The sequence below is a fragment of the Eptatretus burgeri genome, chromosome 12, assembly GCF_056783735.1.
Source record: "Eptatretus burgeri isolate ZD-2024b chromosome 12, Ebu_testis_v1, whole genome shotgun sequence".
NCBI classification, from domain to species: Eukaryota; Metazoa; Chordata; class Myxini; order Myxiniformes; family Myxinidae; genus Eptatretus; species Eptatretus burgeri.
This window is the reverse complement of record NC_140972.1, coordinates 66,890,461-66,917,062: the sequence shown is the minus strand read 5'-3', so window position 1 is coordinate 66,917,062 and position 26,602 is coordinate 66,890,461. Positions and strand designations below refer to the sequence as shown.

At 43.3% G+C, this 26,602-nt stretch overlaps 1 protein-coding gene across 1 annotated transcript in view; it reads left to right on the top strand.

The window, feature by feature from the left end:
- The window catches only part of LOC147015818 (eukaryotic translation initiation factor 1A, Y-chromosomal), a 36,330-nt gene extending 9,728 nt beyond the window's left edge, over positions 1-26,602 (top strand). The window contains exons 2-7 of the mRNA XM_085848342.1: positions 14,240-14,323; positions 16,680-16,783; positions 16,867-16,917; positions 25,382-25,463; positions 25,801-25,892; positions 26,279-26,602. Of these exons, the coding sequence (XP_085704468.1) occupies positions 14,240-14,323; positions 16,680-16,783; positions 16,867-16,917; positions 25,382-25,463; positions 25,801-25,892; positions 26,279-26,284 (419 nt within the window). The 3' untranslated portion in view covers positions 26,285-26,602. The remainder of the gene's footprint in view (positions 1-14,239; positions 14,324-16,679; positions 16,784-16,866; positions 16,918-25,381; positions 25,464-25,800; positions 25,893-26,278) is intronic.

Sequence of the window (26,602 nt, the reverse complement as noted above, 5' to 3'; positions counted from 1 at the left end):
GAGCGTATTATGAGATTAAGGATTCGTCACTCCTTAGGTGTCATTTCCCTGGTCTCTATTTATGCTCCGACTGAGGCGAGTGATCTTACCGTGAAGGATGCATTCTACGCCACACTCGAGTCTGTGGTTGATCAGTGCCCCAGACGAGATACACTTCGAGTCTTGGGGGATTTCAATGCATCGACTGGAACTGATAGGGATGGTTATGAGGTGTGTGTTGGTCCCCATGGGTCAGGAACTATGAACCAGAATAGCACTAAGTTCCTTGACTTTGCAAGAAGTCATGGACTTAGGGTGGCTGGTTCATGGTTTCAGCGCCCGCAAGCTCATCGCTGGACTTGGTATTCCAACGCTGGCGGTGTGGCAAAGGAGATTGACCATGTCCTCATTGACGGTCGTTGGAGGATGATCCAGAACTGCAGGGTCTACCGGAGTGCTCAGTTCCTCAATACTGACCACAGGCTTGTTGTAGCAACTCTAAAGCTGCACCTTAAATCCTGGAGAATGGTACCATCCCAGCCTAGGCTGGATGTTGCCAAGCTCAGGGATGAGAGAGTAGCTGAGGAGTTTGCGAACAGGCTGAGTGGACACTTGGGGGGTCTGGGTGCTTTGGGGGTCCTGAAGAGTTGTGGAGCACCTTCAAGACCACCGTCCTTGATGTTGCCGGTGGATGCCTTGGAGTTCACCGCAGGGCAAAGAAGAATTTTGTCTCTCAAGGGACACTGGATACCATTGACCAGAGTCGCAGGGCCAGGCTGAATGGCAGAGCTGAGCTGTTCAGGGAGCTGAGGCGTAAAACTGTACGTGCACTGAGGGTGGACAAGGAGGCCTATGTGCGAGGAATCTGTGAGGAGGTAGAGCATCACCTGTGGACAGGTGATTCTCGTCCCGCTTACACGGAATTCGCGCATTACGTTCATCCAAGCCCATCCCTCGGAGCACTGCAGTTCGAGCAGAGAGTGGTAGGCTCTTGACAGAGGAGTCTGAAGTGAAGGCTCGCTGGGCCGGTTACTTTGAGCGGTTGTACCAGGCTGATCCCCCAGCTGTCGAGTTGGACGTCAAGGGTGTTACAATCCCTGTTGCTGACCCTCGAATCAACTGTGGTCCACCATCGCTTGTGGAAACACGGGCTGCGGTGAACCAGTTGAAACGGGGCAAAGCTCCAGGGATCTGTGGCATCCATGCTGAACTTCTCAAGGCTGGTGGAAATGCTGCACTCGCGTCGTTGCATGCAGTTTTGTGCTCTGCCTGGAACACAGGCATCATCCCAACTGACTGGAAGAGGGGCCTTGTTGTCCCTCTCTGGAAAGGGAAGGGTGATCGCCAAGACTGCAACAACTACCGAGGGGTGACGCTGCTCTCAGTGCCGGGCAAGGTCTTTGCTCGGATAATTCTTGATAGGGTTCGCCACCATCTGCTTGAGCACCAGCGTCCAGAGCAGTCAGGCTTTACACCAAAGAGGTCAACGATTGACCGTATCCTTGCTCTTCGTGTCCTCACTGAACGCAGACGAGAGTTTCGGCAGGGGCTGCTTGCAGCCTATGTTGATCTCTGTAAAGCGTTCGATTCAGTGAATAGGGATGTCCTCTGGAGGATTCTTGTTCTTCGTGGGGTGCCACCGAAACTGATCGATCTGATGTCTGAACTCTACTCTGGTACTGAGAGTGCTGTGAAGTGTGGTGGTACCGCCTCTGACTTATTTCCAGTTGTTACTGGAGTTCGTCAGGGATGTGTACTTGCCCCCACACTTTTCAGCACTTGTATGGACTGGATTTTTGGGAGGATGTCGGAGAGATCAAGTTGCGGTGCATCGTTTGGCAATGTCAAGATCTCGGACCTTGATTTTGCAGATGATGCAGTCATCTTTGCGGAGACTTTAGACATCCTCTTGGGGGCCCTCGAGGTGCTGAATGAGGAGTCGGAGCCGTTGGGATTACGGATTTCTTGGGTCAAAACAAAGATCCAGGCTTTCGGTGACATCTTGGATGCTGCTGTCCTGTCTGTGTCTGTTTGTGGTGAGGATGTTGAGGTCGTGGATAGATTCACTTACCTTGGCAGTGATATTCATGTCTCCGCAGGTTGTGAGCCGGAGGTCAATAGACGTCTGGGTCGGGCCTGGGGAGTCATGGATTCACTGGATCATGGGGTGTGGCGCTGCCGGTACCTGTGCGGGAGGACGAAAGTCCGAGTCTTCAGGTCCTTGGTACTTCCAGTCTTGCTCTATGGGTGCGAGACTTGGACTTTGACCAAGGATCTGAGACGGAGACTTAATTCCTTTGGTACCAGGTCTCTTCGGAGAATCCTTGGCTATTGCTGGTCGGATTTTGTGTCCAACGAGCGGTTGCTGAGAGAGACTCGGATGAGATTTGTTACCTGCATAGTCCGTGAGCGTCAGCTGCGGCTGTATGGACATGTGGCTCGCTTTCCTGACGCTGATCCTGCTCACCAGATTCTCTCAGCGAGGGAGTCTCATGAGTGGAGGAGGCCAGTGGGCCGACCACGTGCCTCATGGTTGCAGCAGGTTGACCATCATCTCAAGGAGATGGGGATGGGCCTGGCATCTGCCTGGGGGATGGCCAGACGGAGGCCCCTGGAGTACCGGCGGAAAGTGGACGCAGCGACGCGCTGTTCTGGCACATGCTCCCATACCTGACCTGACCTGACCTTTCATTTGGCTGATTTCCTTCTTGTGTTTCATTCGCTGGTCTCTCACTACTCTTCCTTGTTTCCTCTCCTGTCCTTCCTTCTACAATCTCATAGTTTCCTTCATTTGGTTAAGCTCCTTTTTGTGTTTCATTCGCTGTTCTCTCACTACTCTTCCTTGTTTCCTCTCCTGTCCTTCCTTCTCCAGTTTCGTGGTTTTCTTCATTTGGTTAATTTCCCTTTTGCGTTTCATTCGCTGTTCTTTGTCTATCTCCTTGCACTCCAGCCTCGCCTTTTCCTTCAATTGGTCAACCTCAAATTCATGTTCTTTTTGTTTTCTATCCCATTGTTCCTCTCGTTCTTCCCTCTCCAATGTCGTTGTCTCTTTCAATTGACTGATTTCTCCTTCCTGCTTCATTCCTTGCTCCTTCACTTTCTCCTCGTACTCCAACCTATTTTTTCCTTTTGTCGTTCAGTTTCAAATTCATACTCTTTTTGTTTTTTATTCCACTGTCTCTCTTGTTCCTCATTCTGCAATCTCGTTATTTTCTTCAATTGGCTAATTTCCTTCTCCTGTTTTATTCCTTGTTCTTTCAGTACTCTATTCCACTGTCTCTCTTGTTCCTCATTCTGCAATCTGGCCTTCGCTTCCAGCTGTTCGATCTGTACAGTGTGGTTCCTCAACGTTTCATTTTCCGTCCTCTTCCTTTCCTCTTTTAACATCCTCAGTTCGTTTTGTAATCCCGTTTCTTTGTCTTGGTGTTTCTGTAACTCAGAAGTTTGCTTTTCTAATTCCGTCCTCATCTCCACACACTCCATCCTTGCCTTGGCTTCTAACTGTTTGATCTGTACAGTGTGGTTCCTCAACGTTTCATTTTCCGTCCTCTTCCTTTCCTCTTTTAACATCTTCAGTTCGTTTTGTAATCCCGTTTCTTTGTCTTGGTGTTTCTGTAACTCAGAAGTTTTCTTTTCTAATTCCGTCCTCATCTCCACGCACTCCAACCTTGCCTTGGCTTCCAACTGTTTGATCTGCACAGTGTCGTTCCTCAACGTTTCATTTTCCGTCCTCTTCCGCTCCTCTTTTAACATCTTCAGTTCGTTTTGTAACCCTCTCTCTTTGGTTTCGTGTTTCAGTATCTCAGAAGTTTTTTTTTTTCTAATTCCTCCCTCAATTTGCATGCTTCTTCACTCATTTCATCTCTTCTTTCCACTGCTTCCCTCCTCAATTTGTCCCTTTTTTACTGTATTCCTTTAGTTTTTTTCTGCCATTCCTTTCCCATTTTTATCTCCCCTTCCAGGATTCCTCTTTTAAACTGGCCTGCCCTTACCTCTCGCTTCAGTAGTTCCAATTCCCCATCTTGTTTGCGTTTTTCCTTTTCTAGCTTTGTTTTCCTTTCTCCTTCCTCCCTCATTTCTTCCTGTAGTTCTTCGAACTGTTTTGACTTTTCCAACCATTCTTCCTTCCCTTGCTCCAGATGTTCCTCTCCTTTTAATCTTATGTTCTAGGCTCTCTCTTTTCCGAATGCCTTCTTCTACTTCTCGCTTCAGTAGTTTCAATTCCACATCATGTTCACATTTTTTCTCTTCTAGCTTTTTTTCCATTCTTCTTCCATGTTCTTTCTATCCCGGGAGTTACTAATTTGCTCCTCTTTTATTTTCTTCAGTTCGTTCCTCTCATGTTCCAACTCATGGGTACTCAACTCTACTTTCCTCATTTCTCCCTGTAGTTCTTTGAACTGTCTTGACTTTTCCAACAACTCTTCCTTCCTTTCCTCCAGATGTTCCTCTCCTCTTTCTATCTCCTGTTCCAGGCTTTCTTTTATCTGTTTGCCTGATCTTACCTCTTCCTTTAGTTGTTTTAATTCCAAATAGTGTTCACATTTTTCCTTTTCTAGGTTTTTTTCCATTCTTCCTCCAAGCTGTTCCTATCCTGGGAGTTACCAATCTGCTCTTCCTCTATTCTTTTGTTCAGTTTGCTCTTCGCATATTCCAAATGACAGGTATACCACACTACAAAATTATTTTTCCCACATAGTTTGTCGACTCTGTTGGCTCAGTCATGTTTTTGCCACCGAATTGGTTCCAGTAAATCGTCCAATCGCTGTGTACCCCCGTACACGTAATTTTTCTGAAGCTCGTCTGCGTGCCGTTGTGACTCATCCACTCCACTTTGCACCTCCTCGATATATTTAATTCTTCATAACGCTTCACCTTTTCCAAGACATCCCCAAATTGTGCCTGAAGCCTGCCAATGCTCGCATAGTCATCCTGCCACGCCTGCCATGGCACATGCCGTGACCACGTGGTTTGAACCGGTGACTGGGAGCTCACGCCTCGTGCCGTGCCGTTAGTTGTGCTATTAATAGCAGCCCACTCCGTGTTGCGCTGAAGTGTGATCGCGCTGCCATTGTGCGACTCCGTTCGCTGGCAAAGTTCGTGCTCAAGCCGCTCCCACTGACCACACTTAGTGGTGGGGTTATAATTATAAAAAGAACCGACCCGGGCCATGGATTCTGCATTATAACACATTCCTAATACCTCCGGCACCCGTTCGTCTTGAAATGCCATCTTATTTTGTGGAACAAATAATTTTTAAAGCTCGTGTTTGGGCGGGAATCGGGGGTCGCTCCACTCACCCCTGAACCGATTCCCGTAAATTTAGTTGGAGACGGGGTGGATTCGAATCTCACTCCCGGACACCAGTGTTACGAATTCGCGCCCGCCGGCGTGCGAGCGGCCGCGTACCTCTAATGGCAGCCGCATCGCCCACCGGTCGGACAATTCAGTCGTGACCCTCCTTGGAACTACCGCCAGGAGCCAGTCACGGGTGGGGGTCTAACCTCACCACGATCGTGCCAATTGCCTACCCACGCAAGATAGGGTTGCTCGCCAGATCCGATCTACCTAAGTACATGCGCGCGCAGTCGACCGGGCGACCGTACCTCGGCGCAGGTCGGTTCGGGACACGAACCGCTTAAGCGGTCCGTTCCGTGCTGCAGTGATAACCGAGCGGATATCATCGCCTGACCTCACCGGATGTGATTCTTCGTTACCGGGTGTTTGAAACCCTCCACTAATTTATTCCGCGATTCAAGATGGCACTTTCAAAAGGGAAAAAGACGACGAACGGGATACATTCCACACAAGCACATTTATTTACAACAACACGTATACAGTCATGCAATATACAAGCGACAAATAGAAGGCAGTAATGATGCAATTTACAAGACTAGAAATCAATACAACCCTCTACAATTATTAGCAATGTACGGGCACAGTCACTTACGCAGGTTTACTTCATAGATGGTGCCTCAACATTCATTCAAAAACAAAAGGAAAAGACCTCCCTTCAGCGGCCGTCGAGTCCCCCCCCCCCACCCCTTTCCCCGACTGTCAGCGTATCTCGTCAATATCTCGTCAACCCCTAGTCCAATTTAGCTAAAATTTTGTATGTGAACATAGACTATCATATGTAACATACATGCAAAAAATTAGTCAAAGCTGAGGGGGGTCGGGTTACAACCCTTGGGTGAACTGAGGTCGAATGACCCATGGTAGACATTGCGAGCATGTGGCAATCTGCATTAATATATCCACATTTATGCATGCATATATGATATGCACACGCACACTCTGATTCTGAACTTCTGACGAAAGCAATTTGATGCTCCATGTTCACAATGCTCAAGCATTCAATAAACTTATCCAAGGGGATCAGGAAATGGTTCAAAGAAGGTAACACTTTCCTCATCCCAAAATCTGAAGAAACTAAACTACCTCACAAATATCGACCAACAACTTAACTTTCAACAGGAATCGTCACAGAGACAATGTACCACTTCCTAACACAAGGAGACCTCGGGATAGAACAGAAGGGATGAAAGTGAGGATGCTATGGAAACAGAACACTGCTAAATACGGTCACCCTCGAAAACTGCAATATAAGAAGAACCAAATTGTCCATAGCCTGGATAGACTATAAAAAGCTTTTGACAGTGTCCCACATTCATGTATGATAAAGTGCATGCAAATGTACAAGATAAATCCCCAAATCATCAAGCTGGTTCAGAAAGCAATGGATCTATGAAATACCATGCTAATCCTGCAGTACTCAGAAGGAAATATCAAAATTCCAGGAGTGAAGATATGACTCGGGACTTCCAAGGAGACATCCTTTCCCTCTCCTGATTTGCCTGACTCTGGATCCACTAAATAACGTCATCAATGAGCAAGGATGCAGATGCACCCCAACATCCAATAAAAGCACATCCAAAGAAACATGAAAGGTGACACATTTACTACACATGGATGATTTAAAACTCTATGCAGCAAACGACGAAAAGTTGGCAGAACAATTTAAATTGGTGAAACGGTCCTCTGACAACATCCAAATGCAATTTTGCCCAGGTAAGTGTGCCAAGTGCACATTCATGCAAGGTAGACCATCAAAAACGGACAACATAAAAATCGATCTAAATACAATGATACAGGAGTTGGACAACAAAGCATCAGACGAATACTATGGTGTAGAAGAGGACCACCAAATATTTCACAAAAAATGCACAAAACTGCCATAGAATACATGCGTAGAAAGAGGCTGATCCTGAAAACATATCTCTCCAAGAAACCCAATCAAGTGCACAGAGCGGTGACTGTAGGATGAGCATGTACGTTAAAAGTTCAACAGATTACTGAATACAAGCATGAACAAAACAAACCAGAAAAGGTATCTCTCACCTTGCAAAAAACTTCCAAAAACAGGTGCAAACATATTATGTCACACAGCAAACCAAAACAGCAACAAATACAGCCCCGACGATTGCAAAAAAAACAAAATAAAAACACAAGACAAAATATCAACTGATTGTAATTATACAGTGATAACTGTTAGAACGATAAGGGAGCAGGAAAACTCAAAAATAATTTGGACAGATTGGGGCTAGACGAAGAAGGTTCACTGGAATGGCTAAGAAGAGGGTCAGCTCAATTGGGATGGAGAGCGAATCATAATAAATGCCCAAAACCAAGGACACCACACCAACGACTTTAAAAAGATGGTGGAACTGAGTCAATCGGACCAGTGTAGATTTTTCAAGGTTGAAACAGAAAGCACAGGTCACCCATTTGAATGTTAAAAAATAAAAACCTCCTGTCAGAACAGCTGCACACACACAGGCACAACAAGGTATCGAGAGTAATGCACTGGCACATCCGCAGAAATTTCAATATCCCAGTTCCACAAAATTCATGGAAACAACCAAAAGCGATCCTTGAAAATAAATAATATTCACGTACAACCTGATGATCCCATCAAATGTGAACAAAGAAAACAAAGCACTGTGACCTGACACACCACTCGGATCCAAAAAGGAAAAGAAGGCATTGCTTAATGAGGTTGCAGTACCCAGTGATTTTTGTGGAAACAACTTAGAGATCAAGAAAATGACCTAATTTCAAGATCTCAACAATGAAGTGAAAATATCTTGGAAGCTGAAGAGTGCCAGAATTGTACCATTGATGATTGCAACAACCTGAATGATAAAGAAGAACCCTGCAAAGATCCAACAAACCATCCCTGAGAACATTACCATCAACGAACTACAAATGGATGCTGTCCAGAGCTCGTTGATGATCCTGAAAAGTGCCTTCCGAACAAAATTCTGACAACAATACAACTTCACAACTCAGCCCATGAATCGTGATCCTTCACTTAAACAAAGGTGGATACTTTGAGTTTTGGGAAGACTCCATTCCACTTTCTGAAACCTGAAATATGGAACGCACACGCGCACGCACACACGGCCTGGCCTTGTGGCTTGTTGGGTTTTGCTGACCCCATCTTGCTGCAAACGAAAACCTGAGCTATAGTGACTCACTTTTTGCCAAGTTCTGCCTGCATGGAACCATATTCTGTGGAATCCAGGACCGCACCAAATACATTGACTTTGATGGGAGTGAGAACCGAGTTGGGAGCAGAAGATTTGGCGGGGCAGAGTGTCGCATGTGGGGTGCCCGGAGTTGGGCCCATTGACATTCGTTTGGGATGTGGCCTGGCACACTGGCCTCTCCTTGTGGCTTCTTGGGTTTTGCCGACTCTATTCTGTCAAGGAGAGATGAGACTGAGAAGGAAGAGGCCAGACCGGGTCTATCCCAGAGGCCACACAGGAGTTCCTGAAGTGGCGATCTACATCGTCGCCACTTCAGGGACTGAAAGGGAACCTGAGCACGGATAAGGAGACTGGTCCATGAGTCGTGGTTCCTTGCTTGGTTGAAAATGGATGCTTTCGAGACTCACGAGTGGAGATGACGGCCAGTGGCAGTAGTGTGTGTACACACACACACACACACACACACACACACACACACACACACACACACACACACACACACACACACACACACACACACACACACACACACACACACACACACACACACACACACACACACACACACACACACACACTTGTTCAGTATCGGCTATTCCAAAAATATTATATAATTGAAAGGATTACTCTCAATGATGTTAATTTCACAATATCCTACATTCAACTTCATTTACATTGTAAACCTTAAAACAGAGTTCCCTTCCCTAAAGTAAGAACCTTAACCTGTAAGCAATGGAATGGTTTCCTGACCACGTGGATCATCATCTCGGCACTGTTCTTCCTCACGGTTTCAATCCTTTCAGCCCAGAACCTCTCCAAATGGTGGCTCCACAACCTCGGTCACAGATCCACATCAGTAGATTTCCAACATCAGCAGATCCACAACCTCAGTTGTGTCCAGGCAGTCAACCCATCAATGCAACATCACTAATCAGACTCTACTTGCGTGAAGATTTTATGTATTTTTAACAGCAGCAAGTGGTTATTTGCCATTCGAGGTTTCGTAATCGTGTCGCAGGTTCGTTGGATGTCCTACACAGATATCGACACAAGGAGTCGTGTTCATACAGAAGCCTTCGGCCATTTATTCATTCCCAAAGAAGCTTTGAGAAAGTTATTTAATTGCTCTGAAAAGGTCCGTGAAACTTTAAAGGAATGATGATGCTTTGTGATAACAGTACTTCAGAAATGCATAACAGTTCCACTATCAATCTAATTCAGTGAATCAAACGAACAGAAAACAGACCTCAAGTGGTGGCGAAATACATTGTGCAAATGGCACGAATGTATGTGACGTACAATGCGTTTACATGAAAACGCATACAAAATATGTTTCAATCTTTCTTACCACATGAAGTCTTACAATGAGCTACATAGAAAGATATACTGATCACCTTAATCCTCCTTAATGAGTGGCGTGCTTGTATGTAGATAAAGCATAGAATGGGCCTGGTCACACTGATGGCCTCGTGGTTCAATTATGAACTTCGCAATGCAGTATAAGCCTTGCTACACAATGTAAGCTTTGCAGAGTGATGTAAGCTTGCAGCAGCTGTAAGCTTTGCAGAGAGCCTAAGCCTTTGGCTTCCCAGAATTTGGCACCCAGAACCTTCTCTCCGAGCTGCGCCCAGAACATCCGCTCAGAACATTAATGGCATTGTAAATCTTTACCAACCGACAAATGTCATGATTGACATTACATTATTATCACATAGTTACATGACACACACGTCTCGTTTTTTTCACACACAACTGCTCCGAATAATTCTATCACGCACACAAAAACAAATGCGTGCACACACACATATACACACACAGTGATGAAATAAAAACACCCACACACAAAAACACACACGCGCACACTCATACAAACACACACACTTTTCCGACCACATGGATAATCAGCTGGGCACCGTGGTTGACATGAATCGTGGTTTTCCCATGCATGATTGTGATTGTACATACGCACGAATCATGTGTTAGGTCGGGGCTCTGACTGGGCCACTCAAGGACATTTCTCTTTTTGTTCCTTCGACACTCCAGAGTAGCTTTGGCTGTATGCTTTGGGTCGTTGTCATGCCGAAAGGTGAACTTCGTCTCAATTTCAGCCTTCTTGCAGAGGGCAGCAGGTTTTCCTGTAGGATTTTTCTGTATTTTTGCTCCATTCATTTTCCCTTCCATGCTGACAAGTGCCCCAGTCCTTTCTGATGAGAAACATCCCCGTAACATGATGCTGCCACAACCATGCTTCGCAGTAGCGATGGTGTTCTTTGTGCGATGTGCTATGTTGGGTTTGCGCCAAATGTAACGTTTTGCGTTTAGGCCAAAAAGTTTCATCTTGGTCCTGTCAGACGACAAAACTTGTTGCCACATGGCTTCAGAATCTCTGGAGTTTTTTGCATACCTCAAATGGGACTCAAGGTGGGCTTTTTTGAGTAAGGGCTTCCTTCTTGCCACCTTACTTTCCAAGCCAGACGTGTGGAGTGCTTGGGATATTGTTGTCACATGTACACAGTGATCAGTCTTGGCCATAAAAGCATGTAGCTCTTTCAAAGTTGCTATTGGCCTCTTGGCCTCTGATCAGTCTGCTCCATCCTTGGTCATCCAGTTTGGAGGGACGGCCTGATCTCGGCAGGGTCGTGGTGGGTACCATACACCTTCCACTTCTTTAACGATTGTCTTGACCGTGCTCCAAGGGATATTGCAATTTAATTACAGGCTATAAGGCAATAAAAGGTGAAAATTTTGAAAGGGGGTGTAGACTTTCTCTCGGCACTATATACCACATAATTAGAAATGTTGTAAAGGTCTTTGTTGTAGGCTGAGTCTTTGGGCCTCTCACTCTCTCACCGCATGCAGGTTGGTGGTCTTTCTGTCTTCTTCAGTCTCCTCTCCAGTCTTGCCCCCCCCCTCCTCTGTCTGCAATTTGTTCCCACCATATTTCCGCCGGGCGCTCAAGGTCCGCCAACAACCCCCGTTCTGGTAAACAACCAAAATCACGAATAACTGCTCACCTCCACTCTTTTATTCCTCTTTTTTCCCTGCCTTTGGAATAAACTCCCTCACTCTGTTCAATCCCATTCTTCCCTCCAGGCTTTCAAAACAGCTGTTCACCACCACCTCTTATCCCCCATCCAAATCCTCGATCTTTTCTACCCCCGTTAATCCACCTCAAACCCACTTCCTTCAAATTCCCTGCTTTCCTTCCTGAAAGTCCATGTGGTGTCCATCTTGTATACCCCGTGTTCTCCGCCCCATCCCTCTCCCTTCCACAGATCTCCTAATATCCCTGTTCCCTACTGTTTTGTCCTTCCCACTCACACCCCTCTTGTCTCATGACCCCCTTGCTGTGCGTTGTGTGTTAGCTCTCATACGAGCCTTGACAATGTATACAAAAAAACAAAAAAGTGATGTACTGTGGTATAAAAGGGTAACTGAAATTAAATTAGTTTGTGGTTGCTGTGGTAAAAGGCACTCATGCAGCTGTAAGCTCGTGCTGGACTGAGTAATGTCCAAGTGGCTGGACAAGTCATTCTGTGCAAAGCTGTTTCGATTAATATCCAAATTATACTCCAACATGAAAGAGAAACAGATTGGGAGAAAGAGTTATGATGGAGCATTTTTGAGGACACTGGGAGATTTTCATGTTGCCCTCTTTTTATTCTTGTGTTTTGCCTCTCACAATTCTCTCTGCATTTGTTAAACAGTCTCTTTCTCTTGTATAACCATTTGTTACCTGTATATATCACCTTTTGTATAACATTTTCTTAAAACTAGGTAGAAATTGTAATAGTTATAATGTCAACACGTGTATAATATTATTTATGTGTTCTATAATAATCAATCATGTGTTAGCCTGGTGTTGGCTTCGTGGTTAGGGTGACTGACTTGGGATCGTCGTGTCCTGAGTTCGAGCCCTGTTGGCCACTGAATTAATACCAGGTGGGGTTGATTCAGCCTGTCATCCTTCCGAGGTCGGCAAAACAAGTACCAGTGTACTGGTAATAGGGACACTGCATCAGCGGCATAGCCGCGTCCCTAACCAATGATGCAACCAGCAGCCATAAGGCTGCACTCGAAAGAAAGAAAGAGAAATCATGTGTTTCGTAATCATACATTTATACACTGTAATGTTGGCATTAGTTTAGAAGCTGACCAATTAGACATGTATGACTAGTTTGTAATGCAAAATGACTTGTGTAAAATGCCAAGACATGATCCTGCTCCATTCAAACACTGTGCTGAGATGCTCGAAGGTCATTCAACCATTATAGGTTTGATTGGAATTCAGCGTGGAGCCTATCCCTGGCTGTATGAAGGCTAGTGTACACATTACCGAAGGCAAAATCCATTGGAAAGGGGTGAGATATCTCACTTTGAGTAAATGGGAAGCAAAGGGCTTCACAACCAGAGAAATGGGTTTTTCTGCCAGCATGGTTAATGGAATATGGAAGTATCTGATAACACTGGTGTGCCCAAGCTATGTCTTTTCCAAAAAAGGAAAGATTTTGTTGTAACTATTCAGTGAGCTGGGGAAATGTCTGCGACCCAACTCACTCCTTGTGCACAAGTATTTTTCAGTAAAGCCTATTCAACCAAGTGGAGTTTTTTTTTTTTCCTCCAACAACACCAAGGCATGCAGATGCCTTGACGCCAGGCCTCGGAGTGACCTTGATAGAAATGCAATGAAAAGACAGGCAGAGAGCCATGCAATTCAGGAGGAGGACACCATGTGACCTGTGAGAGAAAGAACAGCTTCAGTACGTCCTGTGGCCAAGTTCATTTTTAAAACTGAGTTCAAACAGCAAAGAGGGTAATTGAGAGTGTTGCATGCTAACCATGACTGGTTCAGCAACTCCAAAGCCCTGATTCAAGAACCAGCTGCACTGCAGATTCTGGTCAATCTTGTCTGCTGGCCAGTTGGGTTCTCGCTGAACCTACTGCCTTGCTGGTGTCTCAGAGATGACATCCGAGCTTGCATTTCCTCTTGGGTCGTATCGTAAAGGCAAAGGGCCAGTTCTACTTCTCCCTCTTCAGCGCTGTCGGTCTACATTGTGGTCCTTAAAGGTGAGTAGTGGACTCGGATTAATCTGCTTACTTCAGTGATACGAAGATCGCTCTCTGGGGACTTGCAACACGACTGACCGTTCAGACTTCAACCTGTGCACACTCAACGGGGAAAGACTGCTTCGCCTTGAACGTGAACACAATCGACTTTGACATCAGTTAGTATCTTGCTGAGGTTTTATGAAGAACTGGGTCCATGAGATAAGTTGCCGATTTGAAAGTTGTGAGTTGAGTTGATTCAAAACTGCATTGAAACCTGTCATGTGTGTGTAACTTTTGGGTGTTTAAAATCATTGTTATGGGATGCTATTAAGTATATTGGTGTTTGAAAGGTAGACAGTTAGGATTAATAAATTACTCATTAAATATCCTTCTATTTCATGTCGTACATTGGTTTCACCTGTTAAACAATAGATGAGACACACTATTGTCTGTGAAGCTTTTATGCCGTGCTGCCCGTCTGGGAAATTGGTGCACTCTCGTTGGTGCTTGGAGGAAGCGCGTAACAACACACCCACACGAAGGTGTATACTTTGAGACCTGGAAAGGCTCTGTTCCACCTCATGAAACCCGCATATGGAGATAATGATCAAACGCACGCACGCACACACCCCTCAGGATAAAATGCATTTTTGTTGCAGGAAAGGGAGGAAAAAATCGGCGAAGGGGGAAAAATGAGAACGAATCTGACAAAAGAGAGCTTGTTTTTAAGGAGGATGGACAAGGTGAGAATATTGTGAATACATTTTTATTTATTTTGTTAGTTTATCTTTTTCATTTTTGATGTCTACATTGCTCATGAGAATTTTATTTATAACAGCCAAGACTAGTTGGACCTTGGATGTTTGTTATCAATTATATAAAATGGATGACTGTTAAAACATTATTTCATTTACCCCCTCATTGGAATTAATACATCTTGAGACCAATTCCAAACTAGAGCGAAGTCAATGTCGTGCCATTGCAAATCTCCATGCTTTTCACTTAAAGCAAACTTGAATTGTGGCAAAAAGCTCCCCCAAGGAATGACCCAATATCAAATTTTAAGTTAAAAAAAATTTCTGTTTTGACCCGTGTGACCCGAAGTCCTCACCTCCACAGACATGAACCGGGGGTAAAATCCAAAAAATCGTTACATATTTCAAACTTTCCCCTGATGTTGATTGCACGTACAAAGTTTCATTAAGAACGCTTTAAATTGTTTCAAAACTACCAAGTTTGGTGAATATCTGCACAACTCTTTAGGAGGAGATTGCGTCACGGGCGGACCTGATTACAATATCCCCCTCCTCCCCCCCCCCCCACGAGCCAATTACAAAAATGGATTTCTCTTGTTACCTCTGCCACCTAAGGTGAAGGAGGTTATGTTTTCATCCCTTTCTGTCTGTTTGTCCGTCTGTCTGTCTGTGTACAGGATATCTCAAAAAGTTGTGGGTGGATCCGGACGAAACTTGGTGGACATGTTGGGTGTGTGACGGGGACCAATTGATTCGATTTTGGTGAAGATCCAATTCTGGATACAAGAATTATTTAATTTATCAAGTGATTCTTCACCATTGAGAGATAGGGCCAAAAACGATATCATACTATATAGCATGATATTTCAAAAAGTGTATTGATTGGGCCCGATATGTTCTCATGGATCAGGCATTACGTGGTGGAGGTACATGCTCTATCGAGTGCCCTCCCTTCTAGTTTGTACTTTATTTACTCGATTTGCATATTCTCAACATCTGTTGATCTGGCTTGGCTCTCCTGTATCACTGTACTTATTTACCATTTGCTATTGTACATTAGTTTCAAGAATCAAACTGTGAAGGTTTGTGTGCTAAAGAGAAGTTTGCTCCTGAGATTTTCATAAAACCAATTATACCAGTGCAATTGAGGGAATGGCAAAAGCAGTGTGCTCTGCTTTGCCACTGCAATGTCCGAAGGTGACAACTTTTCTAGTGGAAGAAACGTATTGGTGATTATACAAAAGGACACATCCTTATGTGGCTGGGTCACATGCTGCCCCAATGTCATGGCCATTTAATGCGAAGCAATGCAAGTCACTTCCTCTCCTGTCCATGGACCTAAAGATTCCATAGTGGATGAATATTAGCATGATATACAAGATGGATCTGCTGAATTAAGGCTTGGAAAAAAGCACCATGCAGCAACTGTTCACCAAAGGAAGCTTGAGCAACGTTTACTACGTAAGAGAAAATGGGATTCTGTCTAAACCGAGGTGTCTGACTGACCACACAGTCGACCAATGATCACCACCTCAGGAGATGAAAATATAATTAGTGGCTGTATTAAGTGGCATTGATTTAAAAATAGTTTTATTAGTAGTACTTGCAAAATCGAAGATTCGCAAGTATATTAATTCCCCGAGTGTCTGTTTGTTTGTCAGTCGCCTCCAGGTTGAAATTCCAAACTGATCTTAACAAAACTTAACCAACTGATCGAGCTAGTCAAAAGCTCGAAACCTATTTTTGATGTCAATAATACATCAACAGGTCAAGGTCATAAATTATCAATTTTCGTGTGTGTGTGTGTGTGTGTGTGTGTGTGTGTGTGTGTGTGTGTGTGTGTGTGTGTGTGTGTGTGTGTGTGTGTGTGTGTGTGTCGTTGTGGTTCTGTGAAACCGGCACTCCCTCGAGGCAATGGCCCACAACATCTGGCGGTCCCGAGACAGTTATTTCATTAGTATTCATTTTCGATGTCCCTTTACGTAAGATCTGGTGTTTGTTCAGTTATGTCTCTCTTCTGCTGTGTTCATTACCATTTAAAGAGGCATATACTCCCATTGCACTGTAAAGGCATACTTGGACGTTATTCCAATGTTCTTTAGGGTGGTGTGCTTCTTGCCATACCTCTTGTGAGACCCACTCAGCGACATGATGCATTGAAATTCTTTCTTTTGAGAGGTGGGGACAGGTGCATGAGGGATTCATTTGTGATGACTGTGGTTGGTCTGGGGATTTGTGTGGTTTTGGTAGGTGAATAGATGAAGTGAATCTCTGCTTGAGCAATTTGAAAGTGATGATGTGAATGTGTGTTTTTTAAATTCCTATTTAATTATTTTTCTTTCAGAGTATGCTCAGGTTGTTAAGATGTTGGGGAATGGTCGATTGGAGGCATTGTGTTTTGATGGAGTAAAACGTCTTTGCCACATTCGTGGAAAACTCCGGAAAAAGGTAACATTTCGGTTTTCTCAATGAAAGTAAAGGCTCTTGTAAGAATTGGTGCCTCTTCACTAAAACCTTTTGTTTGTGTTCAGGTCTGGATAAACATGTCTGACATTGTTCTCGTTGGCCTGAGGGACTACCAGGTAAAAATGGCATTTTTATTTTTGTTTTCAAAACAGTTGTTTTTTTTCTTCCAAACTTTAAATTTGATAGTTGTCAGTTTCTCGTCAGACGAGTTGCATAGTAATGGCAACCTAAGTACATTATGGAAAACATTTATCTACCTTGTAAGGTCTTAGTTATTTTATAACTTGGTTTACAGATCCACTGACGGTATATTTGCCGAAATGAAATATAAATATAAAACACATTTTTAGCTTTTTATATTTATAAATTTTCCGCCGAAGGTGCAAAAGTTTGAAGACCCGAAATGTAAACGTCGTCATTTATTTTCAAAATATAATTTCGCATGCGCACACCAAAATGCCGAGTCATCTTTAACCAAACTGCGTAGTAGAGCTGTGCAGTAGTCTTCAGTCATGGTGTCTGAGCAGTGGCCAGCGTGGTTCAGATTGACTGTGGTTTCTGGGGCGAAAGTGATTATGAAGAAGTATGTCAGCGGTATAAGTTTGAGTGACTGTATTGGTGATTTAATCATGCAACATCTTGACAACAAATATTCTGGCCAAACTATTGCATCAATTCAGTGCAGCAGCAGGGATGATTCGCAGGCTACTCTCGATCATGCCGATTTTGTTTCCATCGAAAGTTGTACACCGCTGTTCGTATTGAAAGATTTTGGTGCCAAGTACATCAAAGTTTCCCTTTGAGATGCTGATATTCAGCCTTCAACGGACAAGAAATCAGCCTTTGATGTGCTCATGGGGACGGGGAGATGGTACGATCAGATGCCCGCTGAAAAGTACGAGCTGGTTCTGGCTCTGATTGACCGTTTTGAGCGTGTTGACTCCGAGTAGACACCTTTTTTTAATCATATCCAGCACTATGCACCGGTGTGCACGCACACATCTACAACTTGGACAGTAATTTTCTCAGCATTGTTTCCATTTGTTTGATGATCCAACAGGTTTCTGTAAGAAAAACATGCCAGACTATATTGTAAAAACAAGTTTTAATCCTTCTTTATTGTTTTTCACATCAGATGATACAGTGAACATGGGCATCCTGCATTTGAATTTTCTTCCATCTTCAATGTTTTCTTAGATCCTCCTGGTCCGGGATTTATTATCTTGCCAAAACGAAGTTTTTGCAAGATATGTTAGTCAGCTTGTATGTTTTTTTTATTTTTATTTTATTATTATTATTATTATTATTATTTTTTCGTTTGTCTGTAATCACGTATAAAAAATTCTGCAGAGCACAGTTGTCATTGGAAATTTTTGTAACTTCGCATATCAGAGGCTCATAGAGGTCCCTTTCAGCACATAAAATTTTGAAGGTTAAGGTCAAAGGTCAAGGTCACTTTCTCGCAAATCAGGGGAGTGGACGAAACCCTTTTTTTGAGTAATTTTGATCGGATCGTCTTCAAACTTCATGGGAATATAGTTCATGGTCTGGTGCTCAGCTGATTAATTTTTGGTGGCGATTGGCCTTGACCTTCATGGTTAGCGCTGGAGGTCGAAAGTTTTTGACCCCAAGGTCAAATTTTCAAGTTTTAGGAACCATATCGTGTAGTGCCTCAAATTGAACACCTCGATGAGTGCTTTCTAGATATGTCAAGCTTGAGACATTATGATGTCATTTGGTGACGTTATGAGGCAAACGCATATTTTTCATGGTTACTCTGTAGAACGATTCTCATCAGAATCTCTCGTAGGCAGATATTCCTCAAGGAGTCGCTCCTGGTGGATAGCAACTCTGTTCACCTCAGTGTGACCTTAAAGAAGTCACACGTGGTCACCTTTTGGCAAGATACGGGTCACCCTGCGGGTGACATTGGTTTATTTATATTTTCCCCCCACCTCCCCTTGTCTTTTCCATGGAACATCCAAAAAAAAATCATAAAAATACATAATTTCTAAAAATTGAAATTATATTTATATTTATATTTCGACCTACCGACCCTACATTTTAGCTTAAGAACTGTGTAAACCAAGTTATTAAATTACTAAGGCCTTATGGCTGAAAATATGGAAGAAAAGTTTTTACTAGTCTGTCAGACAAGTTACCATTTAACCTTAACAAGCCCATCCAAATTATGTTTGCTTGAGGTTTTGATTAAAAATAAATGGTTTTCCCGATAATTTGCATAAATGATGCCGTTTCACATTTATTCAGCATTACATGGTGAGTGCAGTGATAGTCTTGAGATTTCAGACCTGTGTGTTTGTGCCTCTCTTACATTTCTGTAGAAATATGCAGATAAGCGTTATTTTGAATTGGAGAAAGAAAGAGGGGAGTAAAAGCTTTCCTTTATTATTAATGTGGGGCTGAGTTCGAGTATAATTGATGACATGATTGTTCAGTTGATTGCTTTCCGTGTCCGTCATCATGTTTGCCACCTCTAGCATCAAATTATATGAGTTGTGCAGCAACCTTTCATTGGTGGGCATGGACCAGGTGCGTCAAGTTCCTATTTAAACCTGCTGCTTTACTTAACTGGAGGTATAATTCCGGCTATAATTTTGCCAGGGTGGTACCAGCAATAACTCGCCCAATCCTCTTCAAAAGACACCATGGGATATTTAACATTGGCCAGCTGATGCTGGCAGATGGGACGTCCAGCTTCACATTCATCTGAGGGACTGTGCACTCGCCGATGCAATGCGCTACCCGTGAAACACCAGAGTGACGGTTTGTTGTTGGGAATAAAATAAAAAGGAAATAAAATCCAGAGAGGCCAGCTCAATGGCGGTTATGAGTACATTACTTCTTAGCTTTTCTGCCGTTCCAATTCGGTTGATAGTCGGTTCACCTTCATTTCTTGACAGCTTGATATTTATTTCACCAAAACTGCTGTTATGGTAGGGTGCCAACAGAGGGCACTGTATCGTAAAGTTTGCCATTTTTCCCAATGGAAATCCAAAGTTGTCTGCTTCATTTACAATCATCGACGAAAAGATCCAATGGTATTTTTCTCAAAAGTATTCCTTTATTACCTCTGTCACCAAAGGTGTTTGTTTGTTTGTGAGCAGAACATCTCAAAAGGTTATGGACGGATTCGAATGAAATTTGGTGGACAAGTTGGCTGTGTAACAAGGACGAATTGATTAGATTTTGGTGAAGATCTGGATCGAGATACTGGAATTTTAAAAGTGATTTTTCACAATTGAGAGATAGGGCCAAAAACGATATATCGCATGATATTTCAAAAGGTTGTGGATGGATTATGACAACTTGGATGTACTGGGTTGGTGACAAGAACAAGCTGATTAGATTTTCGTTAAGGTCTGGATGCAGATTCGTCCTACCAGTGGGATACAAAACATATAAACTGTTCAGTCTGGTTTAGATGCGCGCTCTACCGAGTGACGTTCTAGTTACCCTGCACACGTGAAGCGAAAAGCAGGGTTATGCAATTGGTTCATGTCCGTCTGTCTGTCTTATCAGTTTATGATTGAGGAACAACTTAATTAAATCAAATGTTATATTTTGAACATGAATCTGCACATGAATAGGAAGACGAGTCTTTTGTTTTACCGAACTTTGTCTCTGAATTAGTCTCGATCGCACATACACAGAAAGGAGTGAGATAATTTTTTTACTCTGTCTGCCGAGCAATCAAACAAAATTGAAAATCATTCCAAACAGGAAACTTCCTGTTGTTAAGGATGTCATGAAGGACATATACAACAGGCACAAATAATTACTGTAACATGTTAGATCGGGTGGTGTAATCAACATTGAGAAAATGGCGGTGAAACCCGGATTTAAATCTTTTTTTATTTATCCTACTTTAAACTTCTGTCAACCTTTATTTAAATTGAATTATTTATTTTAACACCACATAACACAAATTGCCATCGTAATACTTCCAAGAACCTCCAGTTTTCCAGGGGGCGGGGGTACCTCCATGGCTGGCCCGATCGCCACCCAATTCTGCATACGCGTTGGTAGTAGTACCCAGGGTCAGGTCACAGGCACAAAAAAATAAAATCCCCCCTCCCCCTCTGAAGGGGTGGGGATGACGACTTGCCAATGCTGCTGAAAGGAGTGGGTGTTTCTAATGGACTAAAAAGGTTAATTGTGTTGCACTCAAAAAAAAAATCCAGCCCTTTCAATTTGAGACTAATTTGCCAAAAATTGCTCACTTTGGCCTCAATTTGCGGCTTCAAAATGGAATCTGAGGCCGCTAACACAAAGCCCCATGTTACTTCCCGCACAAAGTTGTCTCTCTACCCTGAGTATGGCTTTGTAGCTTTGACGATATGGCTGTGCATAAGGAATACATACACACACACACACACACACACACACACACACACACACACACACACACACACACACACACACACACACACACACACACACACACACACACACACACATCATTAATTTTGGAATTATTTTATTCGTTGTAAAACTTTGAAAAAGCTGTAAATGTAAAATGGGTGAATGAAGTGATGTTTTTATTTTCGGAGGGATGCATGTGACGAGCTGATCAATAACATTTGAGTTCTGCAGTCGGAATAGTCAAAGAGAGTAGCTGCTACTTCAGGGCAATTATCATAGTCTTAAGTATTTTGACTCCCAGACAATTGTAAACCCTGTATAATGTTGCTAATGCATAGCATTTTAAGTGAGGGAAATCCCACTATATGTTATGTTGCAAACTCGTTCTTGACTTTGTCATCAGCCATTAGCAGCAATGCCAACCCTCCCGATTTCATCGGGAGGCTTCCGAAAATTCACCCAAACTCCCGCCCTTACGATCACTATCCTTATCCTCCCGAAATTTTGATATTTTTGCACTGTTCACTAATCAGAATGTACTAGTATGAGAATTGAATGAAAAGCATCGTCTGCTACGTATAGCATGTGGTAACTCCATAACGTTCGCTGCTACCAAATTGTACGTAAAAAATTGCAAATTCAAATGAGGAGCAGCGAAACATTGGGTCTGGATCTCGCTTATGCGATCATGCACTGAGATTTAGTGCATGCGGTATGTGTGCAATACAGTGCATGCGGTATGTATGCACAGTGTATATGCATGCGATAGGCTCACTGCATGCAGCTGGGCCCCGTACCAGCCCGGCGGTCGCGACCACCGTGCGGTGTTTAACAGCCGCTAGAGTTCTACGAGTCGCGCTGCAGCTGTGGAACATCGACTTCGAAGTTACCGATGCTTCAAGCCCTCGATGTTGATTACGAAATGGCAGAAAAGAAGCTTACGAAGACCAAGAAATGGTCTCAGAAGTACAAGACCGAATACAGTCTCCAATACCCGTGTATTTGAAAGACTGAAAGAGGAATTCATCATGCGTATTGTACAGTATGCAGCGTTGATATTTCAGTTGAGCACGGAGGTCGCGATGATATTCGGAAGCACGTTGGAAGCAAACGGCACACAGACATTGCAAAGGAGAGATCTTCGAGCACGAGTACCGGTACACTTCTGAATTATTTCACAAAACAAGGGACAAGCGAGGAAGAGGATGTTACCCGAGCGGAACTTCTCTTTAGTGGATTTATTGTGGAACATAACTTGCCCATATCAGTCTCAGATCATGCTGGACCTCTATTTCAAAAGATGTTTCCAGATTCAAAAGTTGCTTCAAAGTATGGATGTGCAAGAACAAAAACTTCAGCAATAATTGGTGAGTTGTCAAATGTTACTGCTTCATCTATTGCCGATATTGCTAGACGAGCTCCATTTAGCCTAGCTACAGACGGTAGCAATGACAGTGGTGAGGCCCAGCTATATCCTGTCCTGATTTCGTACTATGACAACAGTGCTGGGATTGTGAAGCAAGGTTTGCTAAGTTTGCCTGCGTGCAAACAAGATTCCACTGGAGAAAACATTTTCAAACTGCTTGATCATGAGTTCAGTGACAGGAAAATTCCGTGGGGAAATTGTGTTTCCTTTTGTGCTGATAATGCCTCTGTCATGGTGGGCAAGCACAAAGGAGTCGCTGCTTATATCCACAAACAAAATTCAGAGTGCTACATCATGGGATGCCCTTGCCATATGATGCACAATACGGCCAAGAAGGCGGCTCAGGCCTTACCCATTGAATTAGATGACTTTCTCATCGATATTTACTACTACTTGGACAAAAGTAGTAAACGCGTCAAAGGAGTGAAAGCACTGCAAGAACTCTGTGATGCCCCGACACACAAGATTCTGAAGCATGTCGCAACAAGGTGGCTGTCCCTTGGTCAGTGCCTAGACAGGCTGATTGAACAGTGGGAGCCACTTCGCCTCTTCTTCAAAGAAGAAGTACGAAGAAAAATGCAACCAACTGCAGCCAAGACTCTAACAACGAGAGCAAGAAGGACGGCACTGTATCTACTGCCAGTACTGGCACTGCAGGATCAAGCACTAGTGGAGCAGCATTCACCACTACCACTGCAGTATCTGCTGCGAAGAAGACAGCAGGGACAGCACCAAAACCAATGCTGAGAGCAGGTAGCATCACCGGCCCTTCATCACGTTCATCTACAAAGCAGATCCCTTCAGAGTCGAGAAAGACTGTGATAGTCCCATCTGCAGGCAAAGAAGGACCCAAGTTAAGTTCTGCTTTTGCCAAATCACTTGATAGAAGCTCAGCAAAACCTTCGAATCAGAGGTCTTCTTCCTTGGCTGCACCTACCTCAAGCTCTCTCCTCAAACGTAAAATTGGATCTGGTACTACGAGTCTGACCTCTTCTGCTGGCAGTAAACGCAAGTGTGATCGCCCTGCGGCTAAGTGTACTACGAGTTCTACAACTAAAAGCGCATCTTCCTCAAACACTGTGCAGGAATCTAGAGAAAAACGTGTCAACAGGATGTTCTTGTCTCCACAAACAAAACTATTGTTTCTTCCTTCGATATGCTAACAAGCTTTTTGAGAAGGGGAATCTTCTGCTCCAAAGAGACGAACCCTGTATTCATCTCCTGCACGGAGAATTGAATGGTCTTCTGAAAGATATCTTCGTACGGTTTTGAAACCATCGGTGTCATCGGTTCCTCTGGTAAATTTACCCTTCTCTGACAGAAATCATCAGAAGAATGATGAGGACCTCATGATTGGGAACGATGCCAAACTGTATATAAGGGAACAAAGGAGTCTCAAGAAATCCACCTTCACTCTGAGTGAGTCAGACATCCAAGGTTTCTTCAGTGCAGTTTGCTCATATTATGTGAAAGCCTGCAATTACATTTTCAAAACCTGGCCGCTAGATGATGAATTAGCCAAGCATGCTCAGGTGCTGGATGTTAAGCTACACCAAGAAGTGGGGTTTGACTGTGTGGAGTTTTCATCAAGAAATTCCCCTGTCTGTTCAGTGGCGGTGATAGTGACATAGACAGTCTTGAGAGTGAATTCGCTCACTACCAGGCAGACGCCTCCATAGCTACAATTGCTACTGAGACAGTGAGAGTGGATGAGCAGTGGCATCGGATTTCACAGCTCACAGATCCCTGCACTGGTGCCAAGAAGTATCCTAATTTGAGCAAAGTGATGAAGGGAATCTTGGTCATTCCTCATTCGAACGCATCATGTGAGCGGGCACTCAGTCTTGTACGGAAGAATCATACTGAATTTCGTCCCAATTTGAGTGTCAAAACCCTAGGAAGCTCTCTTAATTGAAAAACTAGCTCATAGCACCCCTTGCTACCAGAGAGAATACAGCAAAGACATAATCAGAAGGGCTAAAAGAGCCACACAGCTGTCACTCAGCAAAGCTGCCATGGAAAAAGCAAGCAGCAGTAGTACCAGCCAGTAAGGTAAGAAAAATATTGCTTCTTTTGTGCTTTTTGTTAATCTTTGATTGTCCCCTAACTTACTAATATTAACATACATGTAACATTAAAAAGTGCACAATTTTCCCCTTTTTTTTGTTCAAAAAGTGGGAATTCTTAACATGTTAAATGCTCCAAAATAGGGCTCAGAGGGCACTAGAGAGCGTCTAGAACCCCAGAGCTTCCAGGGCCCTAAGGCGGGCCCTGGACCCCGCCGCAAGGGTCGAGCGCTCCGCGCTCGAGATGTGCGCTTAGCGCACATTATTTGGTGTCGGTTGAAAATCCTCCCTAATTCTGATTTCCAAAAGTTGGCATCTCTGCATTAGGAATTGAAAATGTTTGCACATTCCCAAAGAAACTGGGGTATAGTGTGCAATATTTTGTTATGTGTAACATAGGAGCATTTTAATAGTAATATTAACCATTTTGTGCCAATGTTTATTTCATGGAGCAGGTTAACAGTCAACATAGTTGCACCAACTAGTTGTATTGACAGGACCAGCCACTATGGCAAACTTGGACTTTATGTGAACGTTTTTGAGTGTGATGAGAATTTGTGAGAAATTGTTTCTTTTTTTGCTTGCTTTGGTGGATGGTCATGTCGGCCAACTGGTCCAGATGCCTTCTTGGTTTGTGTTTGGAAGCAATGATTGTCCTCATGTAATCCAGATAATCCTTTTTTTTGTTTTTATTTTTGCTAGGACACCAAGGCAGATGTAATTCTCAAGTACAATGCAGATGAGGCTCGAAGCTTAAAGGCATATGGAGAACTGCCGGAGCATGGTGAGAATTGGTTGTTCTCTTTTTCCTTTCTTTTTACTTGTTTGTGTACTTTTTTACTTGTCTTTTTACTTGTTTACACAGACAGGCAAGTAATTTGGTGGTTGTGAATTGTACTCTCAACCCATTTATAATTTTGTGTTTCCTCTTTGTCTCATGCTCTTTGACCTTTTACCCTTGGCCATGTTCTCTTCCTTTCACTTGCTTATCCTCATGTAATCCAGATAAATTGCTATTTTAAAAGTTACTATGTCTAAATTCTTGTCCATGACCCACATTTTTTTTTCACTACCAAATTTCCCTTCCATCTCTTGATATTTCTCTTTTTCCGCCTCCTCAGCCAAGATCAATGAGACGGACACGTTTGGCCCATGTGATGAGGATGGCATCCTTTTCGATGACATCGGGGATGACGATGAGGACATTGATGACGTGAGGATAATTATATTAGCATTTCCATAATGAGATTAATCTTGCATTGATCCTGCAATGCTGGATGATTGTTGAAGTTAATATTTGTAATGATGGCCAACATTTCTCAATTTTTATTGCAATCATAATCTGCATGAGAAACTGCAATAATACCTATGAAGGGGTGGTACAAGACATGCAAAAAAGTATGAAGGTGTATAGATAAATAAATAAATGTTGATTTTCTTGCTAATTACATATTTTGGTGACTCTGTTTTAACAAATAAATACCGGTGATGTATCTTAGACAATTGTGAGTATCTTCCCTATAACCTATTGAACACTCCTCATGGTTTGTACTTGGAAGCATTCTGAGAGTTTGACCACCTGTTTCTTTGTATTTGCAGATCTAAAAGTTGAACTTTTGCTACAGTCATGGCATTGCTTTTCTTGGTAATTGCAGTGTCAGTACCAACCACAATCGCAGACATTTTCTGTTGCAGAAGAATGAAGAAATCACTGTAGTGAATGACATTGTGAATGAGTGGATACAACAACTGCTTGTATCCATTCTGTTTGTAATGGTTCTTGATTATTTTTTTGATTTTTTTTTTTTTTCACTGGGAGAAGAAGATGCAAGCATAAGTGGAAATTAAAGAAGTTATGACTATGTAAAATGATCTACATTATATTTACATCTTAATATTGTTTAACTTTTGCACAATTTTGGA